This window comes from Ranitomeya variabilis, chromosome 4 (genome assembly GCF_051348905.1).
Source record: "Ranitomeya variabilis isolate aRanVar5 chromosome 4, aRanVar5.hap1, whole genome shotgun sequence".
NCBI lineage: Eukaryota > Metazoa > Chordata > Amphibia > Anura > Dendrobatidae > Ranitomeya > Ranitomeya variabilis.
In genome coordinates, this window is record NC_135235.1 from 103,907,064 (window position 1) to 103,925,326 (window position 18,263).

At 43.6% G+C, this 18,263-nt stretch overlaps 1 protein-coding gene across 1 annotated transcript; it reads right to left on the minus strand.

The window, feature by feature from the left end:
* Positions 1-1,782: 1,782 nt before the first annotated feature.
* On the minus strand, positions 1,783-11,918 carry LOC143769937 (uncharacterized). Its single transcript, XM_077259010.1, has 3 exons — positions 11,773-11,918; positions 7,730-7,859; positions 1,783-2,118 (listed from the first exon to the last, which is right to left on the minus strand). Exons 1-3 carry the CDS (start codon positions 11,825-11,827, stop codon positions 1,944-1,946), a joined length of 360 nt encoding a protein of 119 aa, XP_077115125.1. The 5' UTR covers positions 11,828-11,918; the 3' UTR covers positions 1,783-1,943.
* Between the last annotated feature and the right edge of the window lie 6,345 nt (positions 11,919-18,263).

The window sequence follows — 18,263 nt, forward strand, 5'->3', positions numbered from 1 at the left end:
GGAAAAATTCAGCTCACCCCTATGAGTACTTTCATGGTCCATGAAAGGAATCCGAGCACGGAAGGGCGTTTCTGCTTGATGCTGTAGACTGGTGCAAAGAGACAAAAGGGTTTCCAGCTCCGGATATAAAATTAAAAAAAAAACTTTATTCCATAATATTAAAAGAAAAGAGATTTAGTTGTTTGACATGAACCGGTGTATGCCGGCATACACCGGTTCATGTCCAACAACTATAATAATAATAAACTTTATTTTTATATAGCGCTAACAGATTCCGCAGCGCTTTACAGGTTGCACACATTATCATCGCTGTCCTCAATGGGGCTCACAATCTAAATTCCCTATCAGTAAGTCTTTGGAATGTGGGAGGAAACCGGAGTACCCGGAGGAAACCCACGTAAACACGGGAAGAACATACAAACTCCTTGCAACAACTACTTTTCTTTTAATATTCTGGAATAAAGTTTATTTTTTTACTTCTATCCGGAGCAGGAAACCCTTTTGTCTCTTTGCACCCTAAAAAAGTGCATAGTATTACATGGCCTGTATGCAGAGTGCACCCACAGAACCTATTTTCAGAGTACCTCTTAAAAAAAACCAAAAACACACAACAGTATTAGCTACGTCCCTCTATGCCGCCACGTCCACTTCGACCTATGCTTCCTTGGTTCAAGTCATTTCCCTATCTACATTTGTTTTCAGGGCAATTGTCCTGCTCTTACCCCCATTTAGCTTCCTTTTTCAGCCCCCTAGCCCTTACTATGACCATTTTACAGCACCGAAGTTCGGGTCCCTAATGACTTCTATTGGGATGCCGAGCCAAACTTTAAACTACAGTTCTCCGAACCCAACCATCCACAGGTTTGCTCATCCCTACTCACAATATAAACGTCCTATCAGTATGTCTTTGGTGTCTAGGAGGAAACTAAGGCAAACACAGGGCGAACTTACAATCTCCTTGCAGATGTTGTCCTCTGTGGAATTTGAACCCAGGACTCCAGTGTTGCAAGGTTACAGTGCTAATCACTGAGCCACTGTGCACCTTCACTTTGTGGATGGGTTGTAACCCTCTTTCAACCTCCCCCCCTCCACACACCCCCCATATTATTTATCTTCATACTTATCTTATGTTCTTATCTTTATCTACTATAACTTAGTTCTGCTTTTTTAAGTTCTGCTTTTTTTCTGTTAAAACCAATCGGTGATTTTATTGCTCTCTTAGCTTGATAAGGGCTCTTCAGCCAATTTAATGCTTAATTTTTTGCATGTTCCTTGATACATCATTGGGCAACAAATCTTTTATTGTTAGCATATATATATACAAACTCATTGTAACGTTATTGACAGTGTGTAATATCACCAGTAAAGGCTACTAATAAGTTCTTGCAGAATTTCTGACAACTTTGGACAGTGTTAAAGGGGCTGTTCAGGACCTAACAATTGATGACCTATCCATAGCTTAGTTCACCATTATGAGATTGGTGGGGGGATAAGTACCAGTACTCGAGATTCGGCACTAAGCAATGTACGAGGCTGCTTTCCGTACCGATCAATGCTTAGTCCCTTCTGTTGTCAGAGCAGTTTTCAGCTGATCTGTGCGGGTGCTGGGTGTCAGTCCCTTACCAATCTCATATTGATAACCTACCCCCTGAATAGGTAATCATAGGTCCTGGACAATCCCTTTAAATTGCAATAGTTGGTTCTGTGAAACGACACGTCTGGAATGTTGCATTCAATTTTTTTTTATGTTTTTAATTTTCAGAAATCATAAAGCGGAATAAGTAAAGAGTTTGACATAAGTTTTAATGGAATCACCAAGAAACATTTTAAAAATATTTGGCTACATACAATATAGAAACATTGTACTGAAGCCGCAGACAGATACAAGTTGGAGCTGATAGTTTTCCAGTTTGCCTTCAGGTCAATACATAGCGTGGCTGCAGCTATATGATAAGATTATCTTCATAAAAATGCTTCTGGGTGTCCGTTATCTCATTATAATCGGCGTAACTTTCACTTGCAGATCCCGGCTCTTCTCCAGAAGAAACGTCGTTCCCTGATCCAGCATCTTCTTCATAAGATGAAACAGATGCAATGTAAGAATCGACCTTCTTAGACCTAAAATAAAACATGGAACAATCACATGACTTTCATCTTCGGCTTACTCCTAACCACTATAACTGAAAAATAATGAAAAGGTAATTGCAAAAGTTATTTTAGGGCTGTCCCACACGTCCAGATAATTCCGGTACCGGAAAAAATCGGTACCGGAGTTATCCGTGTCCGTGTGCCCGTGAGCTCACGTAGGCCATACGTGCGGCACACGTGTGCCGCCCGTGTGCCGAGTGGGTACCACACGGAGCGTGTGGTACCCACGCGTGTGGTACACTGCATCGTGCTGAAGCCGCGATTCATATCTTCTGTGCAGCAGCGTTTGCTGCATAGAAGATATGAATAATAGTGTTTAAAAGAAAGATCTATGTGTCCGCCGCCCCCCCACCACCTGTGCGCCCCCCCGCTGTTCTGAAAATACTCACCCGCTTCCCTCGTTGGCTGTCGCTGCTTCCTGGTCTGACCGCGCCAGCACAGAACACTGCGAGGGAGGCGGGTGAGTATTTTCAGAACAGCGGGGGGCGCACAGGGGGTGGGAGGGCGGCGGACACATAGATCTTTCTTTTAAACACTATTATTCATATCTTCTATGCAGCAAACGCTGCTGCAGAGAAGATATGAATGGCGGCTTTAGCACCATGTGGGGGGGACAGCGCTTACTGTAGCGCTGTCTCCTGCACGCCACACGGACTGCACACGGAGAAGGTCCGTGTGTGGTCCGTGTTTTACACGGACCCATTGACTTTAATGGGTCCGTGTAATACGTGCGCTCCCACGAACACTGACATGTCTCCGTGTTTGGCACACGGAGACACGGTCCGCAAAAAATCAATGACATCTGCACAGATGCATTGATTTTAATGGGTCTACGTGTGTCAGTGGCTCCGGTACGTGAGGAAACTGTCACCTCACGTACCGGAGCCACTGATGTGTGAAACCGGCCTTAAAGGGGAAGTAAAGCTTAGGAAAGTATTTTTGTGCTGCACATACAGAGCTATAACAGGATTCTCTGGTATTGCTGGCTAAGCGGGCAGTCATATGACCACAAGTATGCGATTTCCATATTTCCAACCATTTTCCATTCACGTGTATTGAGCAAGGCCAAGCACGTTTGCTCACACTATGGCGGGTTGTGTGAAAATCATATATTTGCGTCATATGTCTACACGCTGTTGTCGGCAATACCGTAGAATCCTAACAGTATGCGATGTGCACGCTGTAAAGATTCAGAAGTCTGCAGTTGCACAGAGTGACTGCAGACCTTTATCAGAAGGCCCGACAACCCCTTTAATGTTTCATGTATTCCACATATTTATTATTAAAGGTATTCCTTCAATAATGCCGTGACATAACGCTAAGGTATGCCCTGGCCTTATGATCAGATGGACCTCTGCTGATCACATGCAAAAACGGACAAAAGCAACTACAGCTTGTCTCCTGTATGCAGCACTTCCATTCACTCGTTGTGCAGTTACTGAGGTCGTCACCTAGTTTGAAAGGTAAACCTAATGGGCCCAGAGGGGTGTAAGAAATAAAAAAAAACATATACTCACCTTCGAGATCAGCTCAGCTTTTTCATACCACATTCCCCTGGCATTAATATCTGACGAGAGCACATGACCACTGTAGCCAGCTATCACAGAGAGAGATGGTTCAGAGGTAAAGCTGCAGCCCATCGGTAGCCGCTCATTAGCTGCAGCCCATCGGTAGCCGCTCATTAGCTGCAGCCCATCGGTAGCCGCTCATTAGCTGCAGCCCATCGGTAGCCGCTCATTAGCTGCAGCCCATCGGTAGCCGCTCATTAGCTGCAGCCCATTGGTAGCCGCTCATTAGCTGCAGCCCATTGGTAGCCGTTCACTAGCTGCAGCCCATCGGTAGCCGCTCATTAGCTGCAGCCCATCGGTAGCCGCTCATTAGCTGCAGCCCCTCGGTAGCCGCTCATTAGCTGCAGCCCATTGGTAGCCGCTCATTAGCTGCAGCCCATTGGTAGCCGCTCATTAGCTGCAGCCCATTGGTAGCCGCTCATTAGCTGCAGCCCATCGGTAGCCGCTCATTAGCTGCAGCAGTCACGTGATCCCCTCCTCTATCCTTCCCCGAATGTTGAGTCAAGGAGACAAGTGAGTAACACAGTACTGAGTGCAGTGGAGTGACACCAGTCTAGGCTATTAGAGGTTTTTTATTTTATTTTCCTACCCTGAGCCCATTAATTTGTACTTTTAAAGTAGTTGTCAACCTGTTTAACTGTAACACCACCATATTGACAGAACATAACAAGAGAAAAGTATATAAAGCACTTGTATGCAGTTATCCACCATGGGACAACTTTTTCTTAACTGCATTAGTGCCTCATATTAACATAAAAACCCTATACTTCCCTCTTGGGCTGGTGTTGCTCCTGTGATTTCAGCACTGCGACTACCAGCGGTCACGTGATCCTGTTTTGTCATGTGACTCTGCAGCCTTCACACTTCTATCTGATGGAACTGTTCCATCTGACGGAATTTTGAGAGCTGCAGCCGATCATTGGCCGCTGAGAGGCTGCAGGGTTCTTGTGACATAATTTCCTATGGCTGCTGGATATTGCATTAGCAGGTATGTATATTTATTTTTTAGGTTATTTGGGGCACTACACCATCAGAGAACAGCATAATGTAATGGAAGAAACCCCGATTTCAGCGATGTGTCTTTTACAAGGCTGCTTGCTGTCATTTTTATTAAATCACTGTTTTTCCTGCTGTAGATCTAGCAGTTCTCTGAATACTGAGCTCTGTATAACCCCGCCCCCATCCACCACTGATTGGCAGCCCAAGCACAGTGTACACAGAGCTGCCAATCAGGGGTGGGGGCAGTGTTATACTGAGCTCATGAATATACCTGGGTACTTTACATTTCCTTCAGATCACTCTCCTCCAACATTCATCTTGATATCCATCAAACCCTCCGTCCGCTTTTACCCAACTGTCTTTGTTCATTTTCAACCTCAGTAGTTTTTATCGCGAGTCACTTATCTCCATCATCTAACTGTCCTCCGTCACATATCTCCATTATCTCCTCACACAGTTACTATACATAACTGTTTTTCGGTCTGTCTGTTAGCACTGGGCAGGCATACCTGGCGGTGTATACAGCTACATATAGTCTTGTGAGTTCCAGTATTGAAACACAAAGAGGCGCATTTATAAAAATATAAGAAAACAAAAAGGAGCTCAGCTAAGTAGTTAGGGGCGTGCGTTACTATCTGTGCCCAGTGACACCCATCACACTTACTTTCTTTTATAACCCAGGGTGCAGACCAGGATCAGTGCAAAACATATAATACAGTCAGCAGGGTGTGATTATGGAGGGTGCAGAGGTTCCCATTACATCTACACTATGGCCTCCTTCACGTGTCCGTGTTTCAGGTACGTGTGGCATCTGGTTTTTCGCTGATACCACATGTACCTGTTGTAATCTATGGTGCTGCATTCATGTCCGCATGTTTGCACTGACCGCGTGTCCATGCAAACTACATGGAGACATATCCGTTTGTTACCAGCAGCACAGATGGTAAGGGCCAAGTCTATGGGTCTGTATAAAACATGAAGAGCACATGGATGGCATCCTTGTGTCATCCGTATGACAGCTCTGTACAGCACTATATATGTTTAACATTGCAAAGTATGGGGGAAACGTTGGAATTGATTTTTCTTAAGCCATACCAGAAAAAAAAAAGATGGCACACTGATCCAAAGCACTGATTACACTTGCTTCCTGTAGTGGCTCCAGCGCAGGCGTACTTTATCTGCCCTCTTGAGGGCAGAGCAAAGTACTGCAGTGCGTAGGCGCCGGGAAAGGTCCGAGAGGCCCAGCCCCTGCGCGCTGCAGTACTATACGCGGCCCTCAGCAAGGAAGAGGATGTAATCGCATGAAGATGGGAGACGCTGGACCCGGACCGTGACGCCTATCGGACCGGACCGCACTGGGACTGCTCCTGCGTGAGTACAATCTAACTGTTTTTTCAAATTTTCAGGTTACATTGGGGGCTTATCTACAGCATTACAGAATGCATTACAGAATGCTGTAGATAAGCCCCTGATGGCAGTGGCCGCAGCTTATAGGCCAAAAATGGGGTGACAGATTCCCTTTAATATCCCCGTGGTGGGATCAGTGTGTGCATTATCCATATTCCATCTTCCTATGATGACTTGGCTGACTCCTTAATGAGATCACAAGATCACAATAAACGTTTCCTCCTAAACCTCCATCAAAGGCTTCTCATGAAGCCAATCAGTCTTCTTCTTTGCACTGATAAGGGGAAATAACCCCGAAACAGGTGAATAGCCAAAAGGAATCCTGAGGCACCAGAGGATAATCCCTAACAAGTTAGATTTTTATTCCATTGTTATAAAAAAAAAATCACAGCAAAAGGAAGACTAGCCAACATTTCGGCCATATCTGGTTTTTCTCAAGCCTCAAATCATAGCTATATTTTGAAGCTTGAGGAAGGCCAGACATTGCCTTGTCTTAGTTTTGCTGTGATGTTTAATACTATGGAATGAAGATTTAACTCTTTAAGGTTTATCCTCAGGTGCCTCAGGAGTTTTGGATATTCTACTGCTTTGGGGCCTAATGGGAGGCCCTACCAAGTAAGCCCAGAATTTATCAATGGTGCATAAGACTTGGACACTGATTAACCCCAAAGCAGCTGTCTGCGAATGGAGTTCTTTCTCTTTGGGAGAAGATTCTGATTTGGCTTTATATCCTGGCATGTGCCAAGACTCTTTAAATGGGCAAATATTGACCTCTAGAATTGTTACCTCTAAGGGTACTGTCACACAGTGGCACTTTGATCGCTCCGACGGCACGATCCGTGACGTTGCAGCGTCGCTTGATTATCGCTCCAGCGTCGCAGACTGCGGTCACACTTTGCAATGCACGGCGCTGGAGCGATAATTTCATGACGTAGTTGCGATGTAGAAGTCATACGGGACATTGGGAATATCGTGCACACCTTTGTTACACGATGCGATCATGCCGCCACAGCGGGACACTTGACGACTAAATAAAGTTTCAAACGATCTGCTACGACGTACGATTCTCAGCGGGGTCCCTGATCGCAGTAGCGTGTCAGACACAGCGATATCGTAACTATATCGCTGGAACGTCACGGATCGTGCCGTTGTAGCGACCAAAGTGCCACTGTGTGACAGTACCCTTACAGGTGACAATGGAGACCCTGTACTTTCTCTTCAGAGATGTTATTTGTGTACAGGAAGGATTCATGACCTATAATTCTCTCTATGCAGACTTGTTGCTCTCCTCTCAGAGAAACTTTACTAGCAATTATCTGTGGTCTGTGACATACTGTGCAGTGTAAATCACCATGTAGATTTTCAGGACTGTAAGAATGAGGTGCTGAGAGAACTGAGCTAGGATCTGATAGTTCCCTGCCACATAAGCGGATACCAGTACTATAGAAGCCATGTTAGGTCAGATGGCCCTGTTATACATTTTGCATTGGGGTCCTGGAATGTAAAGTCATTCATATGACCTAGTAAATAGATGTTTTCCACCCATCTCTTGGGACCGCCTAAAGGTGCATGCCCACGATGTATGAATGAGATGCAAAGATACTTACATTATACCACGATCAATTACATTACTTTGTTGGGCTTGATCCAAAATATCGTTTTCTTGAGCACAAGCAATGTCGTTCTCTCCTGGTATGCAGAGAATTTTTTGTTTTGTTTCTTTCTTCATAGGGAATCCTACAGATAATTTAACAATAGTGTCTGGTTAATACAAGAAAATACATTTTTAATGTTTAAAGCAAAGGAAATAATAAGCGCACAGTCAGGAACACACCATGAGGAATTTGTGTTTATTATATGAATGAAAGTATTGCTTTATTTTTTTATAAACTCCAGATATAAAATATTTTTTAGAACATCACTAAACGTCCTAGAGCAGTGTTCCACAACTCTGGTCCTCAAGAGCCACCAACAGATCATGTTTTCAGGATTTCCTTAGTATTGCACAGGTGATTGAATGCTTGCCTGTCCAGGTGATGCAATTATCACCTGTGCAATACTAAGGAAATCCTGAAAACATGACCTGTTGGTGGCTCTTGAGGACCGGACTTGGGGAACACTGTCCTAGAGTATGTGCACACGATCAGGAATCGGCAGCGCTTTGGATGCAGCACATGTCCGCTGCGTCCAAAGCGCTCTTGGCTATTGACCGCAGGTGATTCCTACGTGTTCACTGAACTGTGCGGATTCACCGCTTCCGATACAGTGCACGGTAATATTTATCTGGCGGAGGCTCGTGTCTCTGCAAGATAAATAGACATGCTGCAGTGTGGAAAGATGTGCTGCATGCCCGTCTCCGCGGGTGATCCGCAAGAGTCTCTAGACACATAGTGGCATGGGATATCTTCGAATCCCATCCACTATGCTGTAATATCCGGACGCTACACAAGTACGCAGCGTCCAACCCCCATCCTTTACTGATCGTGTGCACCTACCCTTACTAACAAATGCAGATCAGTGAGCGAAAAGATACAATAGCCGGACAAGATATAATACAAACAGAAGCTTTTTTTAATTTAATTTTTTTACAGGAGGTTTCTCATGCACAGAATTGGGACACTTGTATTGTCTGAAACATTTTGATGTTGTTTTCACAAAACTATATTTAAGAAACATACGTAATACATATTGTCACATTTTCAGTGGATTTGTGCCCCAAGGGGTGTCCAAGGTTGACAAGCTTTCGTAAATTCACAGACTGTAAAAATAATCGACTTTTGCTCAATGTCCATGGTGCTTTGAACATAAATGACATGTCCATGATTTTTTTTTAAAGCACGTGGCCCATGTTCTGTTCAGTGATTGCTGGTTCAAGGAGGTTTTGACAATCTGTACAATGTTGTCAGCCCTATTCATGAAAGAGAGCTGGAAGAGAAGGTGCTAAGTAATGAAAGAGACCCTGTACATTCCGGCTGTGTGGATATGGACCACCTCCATCATTATAATGAGTGTCATGTAGAGTCCTAGTGGACTACTTCCAGAGTATACCAGATATGGTATGCAGGGCAGGGGTAACATCAACCCTACTAGGCAAGAGTGACCATAGAAACATTGACTCCTGCCGAGAATAAGCCCAGTGCTGCCTTGTCCCCACCCGAAAGTAAATCAGAAGTTGGAGCACTGACTGAAGTGAGGTAATGCTTTATTTATGGATTGGTATTTTTCTGTTTTCTTGCAATGGCTAGTGGCAAGCTGCTCCTGGCATATGGCCCAGCAGGGGGGCTTCCTGCTATACCATCACATATCATTCACATGTTTATAGTAGATCTTTGGAAGGTCTACGTCTACCACTTCTTAGATCCAATCTTGTATAAAGTGCAGAAAGTTAATGCTTCACCATCTTACCTAAGGTGTCCGCGACTCTAAAATCTTATTTTATCTCATGTGCAGGTATAGAGTTTTGTAATTTGTTTCAGGTCTTTGTGCCTCTCTAAAAACTTAAACAAAAAAAAAAAAAAGCTGTAGGCAGAACTGATAGAGCGACTCAAAATTTCCTAAGAATAGGTACAAATATGGTCTGAATTGCGTCATGACATGAATCAGCCTTCCTCTCAGCTTTTCACAATAACCTATTTAGCAATATTATACTAAAGATAAAAAGTGTGCGTATGTGTCCACAATGTGTTGCATGCAAGGAGTCGTGTCTAAGGATATATGTAAAGTGTAAAAGTGGTTTTAATTTTTGTTTCATAAATCAGTAGTAAACACGAAAAGTAGAAACTTTGTAATGTATCTTATTAGTGAAATCTGCTTCTTTCTCCACCGGAAATGATGATTCATTCTCAAAATTCTAAATTCACAGGTAAAATCTGTATTCAGTGAAAACGTATTTTCCCATTATTGAGATAAGAAATGGCATTTGCTACTAATAAAATTCAATGTTGACCTGATGGGGAGGAGCTCTGCTTCTAGCTCCTCCCTCCCCTCCTCCCCTTTACATAGAATCTTATCAGTACTAACTGTCATCATTTCCTATCAGTGATGTAACAATTTGTCTTCACTGAATACAGATTTTACCTGTGAATTGAGAATTTGAGAATGAAAGCTCAGTTCTGGTGAAGAAGAAAGCTAATTTCCCTGATGAGATATGTTACAAATAGTGATGAGCAAATGTGCTGGTATAAGTGGTTATCCGCCATGATCGTGTGCTAACCAAGTGACTTCGGCGAGCTAGAAAAATATGTTTGAGTCCCGTGGCTGTTAGACAGCCACAACACATGCAGGGATTGTCTGTTAGTCAATAAAAATGCCATCTTGTCCTTCAATAAATAGGTTCCATCGACACATTAGGAGTATTTGAAAATGAAAAAACAGTAAAGAAAAAAAATTTCTTTGAAAATTCAGATATTTTTCCACCACTAAAATAAAAAAAAAACTGGACAAGTTTGATATCGCTGTAATTGTACTGATGAGGAGAATCATACTGGCAGGTCATTTTCACCATGCAATATGCGCCATCAAAACAATTCCCCCCCCAAAAAATTCAGGAATTGTGGGGATTTTTTTGCAATTTCACCACGCTTGAACTTTTTCTCCCATTTTCCAGTATACTGTGTGGTACAATTAATGGTATAATTCAAAAGTACAAGCCCTCACAGTAACATTGAAAAGTTATGGCTCTTGGTAGAAGGGAAAGTAAAAACTAGAAAGAAAACAGAAATTGGCCGAGTGGGAAAGGGGTTAAGATACAGGACGGTGTTGCATGAAAGATTTATGGTCTCCCTATTCGGTGACCATAGATGTACGTGGGAATCGGTTCAGGATAACTTGGTTCTTGTAAAGGTAATGACCTTGATGGTTATTCAGACTTTTAAAAGACAACATGCTTGGTGGTTACAAACAATATCACAAGAGGAAATAGCTTGAAAAGACCAAGATATTTACCATCCATATACATCAACTAATCAAGCAAACAAGCAAGCAAGCAGTATATGGGACGGCACTTCTCCATGAAACTTATCAGCAAGTCCAAGCTGGAGGCAGTAATGTATAGTAATGGAGGCGCTAAGTGGAACTAGGAGTCACAGAATAATGGAAAAAAGAAGGACGATCCTCTGCACTAACTACCCAGTACAATGGCAGACATTAACCCGTCCAAGGCGGTTGTGAATGCTACTAACTCCCACTAGTTATGACGCAGAGACTCTTTGCTGGGCTGTGCACTGTTCCTCTCCGATGCCAGCCAGTCCGTCTGCATGTATGCGGTCTGTACTGGTGGGAAACAGAACATGTTCATGGACTTACGTGGGCACGGATTCTATTGCTGACCCCACTGATTCTGCAGTAACACTGTTAATTCAGTGCTTAAGGGACAAGACGTAAACCTTGCTCCTAAAGTGTGGCGTTTCAGAATATAAGCCCATATCGGTGGATCCCATGAATTTCTGTTTTAATATCCTATGGACATGACTAGGTGCCAATATATTGAATGTGTAAAGATAGTGGCAAAAATGGCTTGAGAAATGGCTCTTAAAAACTAACTTGAGCTATAAAAGCTAAATATCAAAATTCGAGTTAAACGTAAGTTATTCCAATTCATTGTATACAACGTCCATATTGCTGGTGTGAAGAAGCAATGGAATGGCCTTACCTTGTACAAGGCTTCCAGCAACGACAAGAATACTGAATAAGAGGAACATTTTCATGCTGTTCAAAACAGAAGTTTCATCAACTGTAGAGCTAATCCTCACAGCTTCAAGACCAGATATCGAAATGGGGCAGCAAGTTCCTCAGCTACTAAATGTTTCCACCAAAAACCACTATGACCAACCCCTGTATTTGTCATAGCTTCCTGCCCAAATGTTAGAACACGAGTATAGTGAACTGAAGGTGACAAATTCTGCGGAAACAGGTTGTGAGACCCGAAACACGAGACATCGTGTTCTCATGGAATTTTTAGAAATGTTGATATTTTTCTTTGATAGTCTCTTAGTGTTTTTTTAGATTGTAAATAAAATAAAAACAAACTGAACCAAAACTGACCACAAAATTCTAATCTGATGGGGGAAATTAAAATGAAATACTTTCTTTTTAGAAAACGGCTTATAAAATGTTTCAGAAAATTGTAGGAGGAGGAATGCTTTCAGCAAACAGGTCCAGTTGGATGAAAAGAAGATTTTTATTTCTATGCAAATTCACCTTTTTTTTCAGAACTTTCTTATTTTGCTTATGCGTTATGGTTTGCTACTTGTCTATCGGAGGTTACCGGCCACAGCTCCAGTCTTGCAGCAGTGGTCGAGGATGCTCAGTGCTTACAAGCTCTATACAAAAGCTCTTGTAAGCACTGTTCTGAAGTTGTCAGGGATCCTAGAGCGCATTATCAGCTCCCTATCCGCTCAGCTTCAGTGCCACTGCATTGTTATCTTGCGGAGGCAAAGCTGCGTCATATAGCAGCATCAGGGAGAGCACGGATCTATCTGGTAAACAGCAAAATGATGATGCTGGTCCGCACTGAAAATCAAGCAGGAGCACTGGAAGCTATGAGGCAGGGGAGCGGAGCACTCCTGCCAAAGATGGTGGGAATAACCCATTAAATTTGAGTTTGCAAGAATTCGACAGTCATTGTTGAACCCATTGAACGTTCTTCAACCTCAAACATCTTAACTTTCTCTCCTACAGATTGTAAGTTACGGTATATGCAGAAAACATTTTCCACATCAACAAGCTGGTACCTCGAATCTAAGTAGACTTGCTGACAAGAGAGGAAGCAAAATGCTTAACTACAGAGGAACAGCCACGTAAGACATCGGATTAACGTGTGAACTGACCACTTCCTTTATATCTTTGCAGAAAGATGATATATCAGTGCCAAGATCTCTTTGCCTACGTGATGATAACGCCAGATACTCATATCTAAATGTAACACTTTATTTAAGGTTTAAAATAGAATCTGCCATCAGTTCTCTGCGTAGTAAATACTTGTATTCATTATGATATAAGGACGCTGCATTGTGCTGTTCCTCGGTTATTCCTCCTGAAAATGGGCAAATAAATTGACAACTGGGTGTTACAAAGCCCCTGCTAAGATGTTTCCCTGAACAGTCTGACGCTGTCAGCATTGATTGATCAGTGTTAATATGGTTTCACATGGACCTTTCTCCCATCCGAAAACAAGGACTGTGTTTCATGCATGTATGAAACTGGCCTTAGAGTATGTTGGGACACCCCATCAACAAAATACACTGGGTTGTCAATTTATTTATGCATTTACCAGTGGAATAACAGAGTAACAGCGCAATACAGAGTTTCAAGAAAAAGTACTCTAGTTATTTCATGAGGAATTCAAGTATTTAAAAAAGGAAACAAGTCAGAAGAGCTCTTTAAAAGAAGGATTTTTATCTCTTTTTTTTTTTTTTTTTAAGAACAAGATTTCTTAAGAATAAAATAAGAACAAACATTGCAGTCAATCATTGGTCGCCGGTGGAGTCAGTTACTGTCCATTTGTAGGTCACTTCCATAGAATAAATGGCTGCAGTTGGAGGTCCACATACATCGTTCATTCTCCTCCCTTGACATGCATTGCTCCTGCATTCTGCGCACGCGCAGGTCCTTGGCGATGGGAATATTGCAAACTATGTTTCAACACCAAGTCCTGTACAATGTTTAGAGAGTGAAAACTTAGACTAGACAGTCTGAACGTGTGCTGAAGTGATCAGTGTTTCATGCTGGTTGAAAAATTTGGCAGATCATATGTAAATGAGGGGTTTTGGTGCAACTTTCCACACTCTCAATTACAAGACGCCGTCCCTTCCCTCATGCTGATGGGCAGTGATCCCTTTGGAGCATTGTCTGCTCTACATCCCCAGCCCTGAACATGCTGACACTGGAGGGTCCGTGCCCCTGCATATACAGTGTTAGTGTGTCCAGGGGCAGATTTCTCATCCCCTTATCTTGTGTATAGCGGAGGTTTGCTGCACACAGGATCACACAGCATCAGTGGCCGAAGCTGACAGGAGAGGGGTGAGGAGAATGACCACAGTGTCAATGTATGTGTGCTCTCATCCCTTTCCGGAATATCCCTTTACCTCTATGAAGGTCTGCATAGCTCCATTTTGGGGTTGACAGACTCCCTTTAAATAGTTTTTGTCTAACCTTATGCCATCTCATGGTTGGCTTAGGCTGGGTACATACTGAGTTTGTGCCTACTGTCAGACCCATGTGCTCAGGAGGTACGTGCCCAACAGTGGCCATAGTTTGGAAGGATGTCTGGGCATCTATTGTAAAGAAATGTATTCTGCATGGTATATGTTTTTTTGCAGTTGTCCACTGTATATTAAAGCGCAGTCTGCTGCACATTTTTCTGCAGTAAAATAGTAAAATAAGCAATATTCAATAAGCAGAGTGGAGCACACTCTTGGCCTCCGTGTGGTCAATAGGAGCCTATGGGAATGTAACTGTATGTATCAGGAAAAGCTCCTGACGTATATTAAAAGCTAAATATAAAGATGTAGTGTGCACTTAGTTTTACTATGTTACATTTAAAAGGGAACCTGTCATATCAAAAAATACTATTAGCCCATAGATGTGGGGTTAATCTGTAGGTTGATAGTGTTCTGCGCTGAGAGTCCAGTTCCTTGGAGGAAATAAACAGGTGTAATGCTGCGGTAGCATCGTACGCAGTGAAGAGGCAATGACCCACAAAGTTCCAACACAAAGTCTCTTTCATGTGTTTCCTCACAGCATTAAAGTCCAATTCACATAAATGTATATAACTTCAGTGTATATTATAAGTGTTCAGTTCATACCAGTTCATAGCACTACATATCATCATATGGCTTTTAGATTGCAGTCCCTAAACACGCCGGACCTCTCCTTGTCCAGTATCCGTGGGGCGACGGCACGCCATATTACAGTCTCCATACACAGCCTCATATGTTGCAGTCACTACACGCACTAGTCCTCCTTTGACTAGTTCCCGTGGGTGTCCTGTATCACTCTATCACAGGCTCTCTACTCACACAGCCATACACAGCCCAGGATATCCTCCGGATAGCAGCCCTGCACCATATCCACCTGTTTGCAATCGTTACCCATGCCACTCCTCTTTCGGGCACAGGACATCCACCTCCGAGCACAGGACTGTCCACATCCGAGACCAGTACCATGGACGTCTTGCTTCTCTGTTTACGCTGCGGGTGCCAGGCTATTCAGCTGCCCTGGGTGCTGGCTCCGCTGGCCTGTGCCTCCATGCACTCAACCAGCACTCTGCAAGCCTCTGATCTGCACAACAGCACACACCAGACTGACACTGACATTGCACCACACACCTGACACACGCATACCCCTTACTGCAGGGTTTTTAACACAAATCTGTGGCCTTCAGCCACATGGAAAACCCGGACCAGAAATCCGTGACTCCCATGCACACCTATAGACTTCATCCGTCTCCATGCATAACCTGGGGAGAACATACAGCGACCCCTACCTGTGACATGAGTCACTACCTCACTGTTGTGAATTCTGTTTTTGGGCTCCCTCTGGTGGCTGCAGATGGTACTGGGTGACTTGCGTTCCCTACGGTCTCTGGCATCCACCTGTTCCATCAGGAAGTGGGAGTTCCTATTTAACCTGGCTTCTCTGTCATTCCCTCGCCGGCTATCAATGTATCAGTGTGTCTCTGTTACCTTTGCTACCTGCTCCTAAAGCCTACAGGACAAGCTAAGTCTGGATTTCCCTGTTTCATGTTTGCTTTCATGTTTTTAGTCCAGCTTGCAGATATGTAAATCTCTGCTGCTGGTTGCTCTAGTGGGCTGAAATTACCACTCATGTACCATGAGTTGGCACATGAGTTCAAGTAATTTCAGGATGGTATTTTGAAGGGTTTTAAGCTGACTGCGCAGTTCACCTTTTGTATCCTCTGCTATCTAGCTTTAGCGGGCCTCATTTTGCTGAATCTGTTTTCATAACTACGTTTGTGCCTTCCTCTCATTTCACCGTCCTTACATGTGGGGGGCTGCTATTTCTGTGGGAATATTTCTCTGGAGGCAAGAGAGGTCTGTGATTCTTCTGATAGGGGAAGCTAGATCTCCGGCTGGCGCGAGACGTCTAGAGCCCCCCCAGGAACGTTCCCCGGCTGCTGCTAGTTGTGTGTTGAGGTTCAGGATCGCGGTCAGCTCAGGTTCCATCACCCTAGAGCTCGTCCTGTTTTTGCCCGTGTTCTTTTGTTAATTCCCTGCCATTGGGAACATGACAGTATAGCCGGCCCACAAAGTGTTAATTGTATTGGCTGAAGTAGGAGGAAAAGAAGTCTGAGGAACCTTTTTTTTTTTTTTTCCTCTCTCTTACTCAGTGTGCTGCCTAGCCATAATTGCAGCCTGCTGCTTCTTTCCTCCTCTTAATCCTTGAATGGCTCTGACCTCAGCTGTTTAACATGGACGTCCAGAGTTTGGCTTCCAGCCTGAATAATCTTGCTGCTAAGGTGCAAAATATACAAGATTTTGTTGTACATGCTCCTGTGTCTGAACCTAGAATTCCTACCCCAGAGTTTTTTTCTGGGGATAGATCTAGTTTCCTGAATTTCAGGAACAATTGCAAATTGTTTCTTTCTTTGAAATCTCGCTCCTCTGGAGACCCTGCTCAGCAGGTTAAGATTGTTATATCTTTCCTGCGGGGCGACCCTCAGAATTGGGCATTTGCATTGGCACCAGGGGATCCTGCGTTGCTCAGTGTGGATGCGTTTTTTCTGGCATTGGGTTTGCTCTATGAGGAACCTAACTTAGAGATTCAGGCTGAAAAAGCTTTATTAGCTCTCTCTCAGGGGCAAGATGAAGCAGAAATATATTGTCAGAAATTTCGGAAATGGTCAGTACTTACTCAGTGGAATGAGTGCGCCTTGGCTGCCAATTTCAGAGAGGGCCTTTCTGAGGCAGTAAAAGATGTTATGGTGGGGTTTCCTGCGCCTACAGGTCTGAATGAGTCTATGACAATGGCTATTCAGATTGATCGGCGTTTACGGGAACGCAAACCTGTACACCAGTTGGCAGTGTCTACTGAACAGGCACCTGAGACTATGCAATGTAATAGAATTCTGTCCAGAAGCGAACGGCAAAACTATAGACGGAAAAATGGGTTGTGTTTTTATTGTGGTGATTCAGCTCATGTTATATCAGCATGCTCTAAACGCACAAAAAAGGTTGATAAGTATTTTGCCATTGGCACTTTGCAGTATAGGTTCATTTTGTCTGTGACTCTGATTTGTTCATTGTCATCCATTTCCGTAGATGCCTATGTAGATTCGGGGGCTGCCCTGAGTCTTATGGATTGGTCATTTGCCAAGCGCTGTGGTTTTTGTCTGGAGCCTCTGGAGGTCCCTATCCCCTTGAAGGGAATTGACTCTACACCATTGGCTAGGAATAAACCACAATATTGGACACATGTGACTATGCGTATGACTCCCGTTCATCAGGAGGTGATTCGCTTCCTTGTACTGTATAATCTACATGATGTCCTAGTGCTTGGTCTGCCATGGTTACAAGCTCATAATCCAGTCCTTGACTGGAAAACAATGTCTGTGTTAAGCTGGGGATGTCAGGGGGTTCATGATGATGCACCTCCGATTTCCATCGCTTCGTCTACTCCCTCTGAGGTCCCTGCATTTTTGTCTGACTATCGAGATGTTTTTGAGGAGCCTAAGCTCAATTCGCTCCCTCCTCATAGGGATTGCGATTGCGCTATAGATTTAATTCCTGGCAGTAAATTTCCTAAAGGTCGTTTGTTTAATCTGTCTGTGCCAGAGCATACTGCTATGCGGGATTATATTAAGGAGTCCTTGGAAAAGGGACATATCCGTCCATCTTCATCACCTTTAGGAGCAGGGGTTTTTTTTGTGGCCAAAAAAGATGGTTCCCTGAGGCCTAGTATAGATTATCGTCTTTTGAATAAAATTACAGTCAAATATCAGTACCCTTTGCCATTATTGACTGATTTGTTTGCTCGCATTAAGGGGGCTAAATGGTTTACTAAGATAGATCTTCGGGGTGCGTATAATCTTGTGCGAATAAAGCAAGGGGATGAGTGGAAAACTGCATTTAATACGCCTGAGGGCCATTTTGAGTATTTGGTAATGCCTTTTGGACTTTCTAA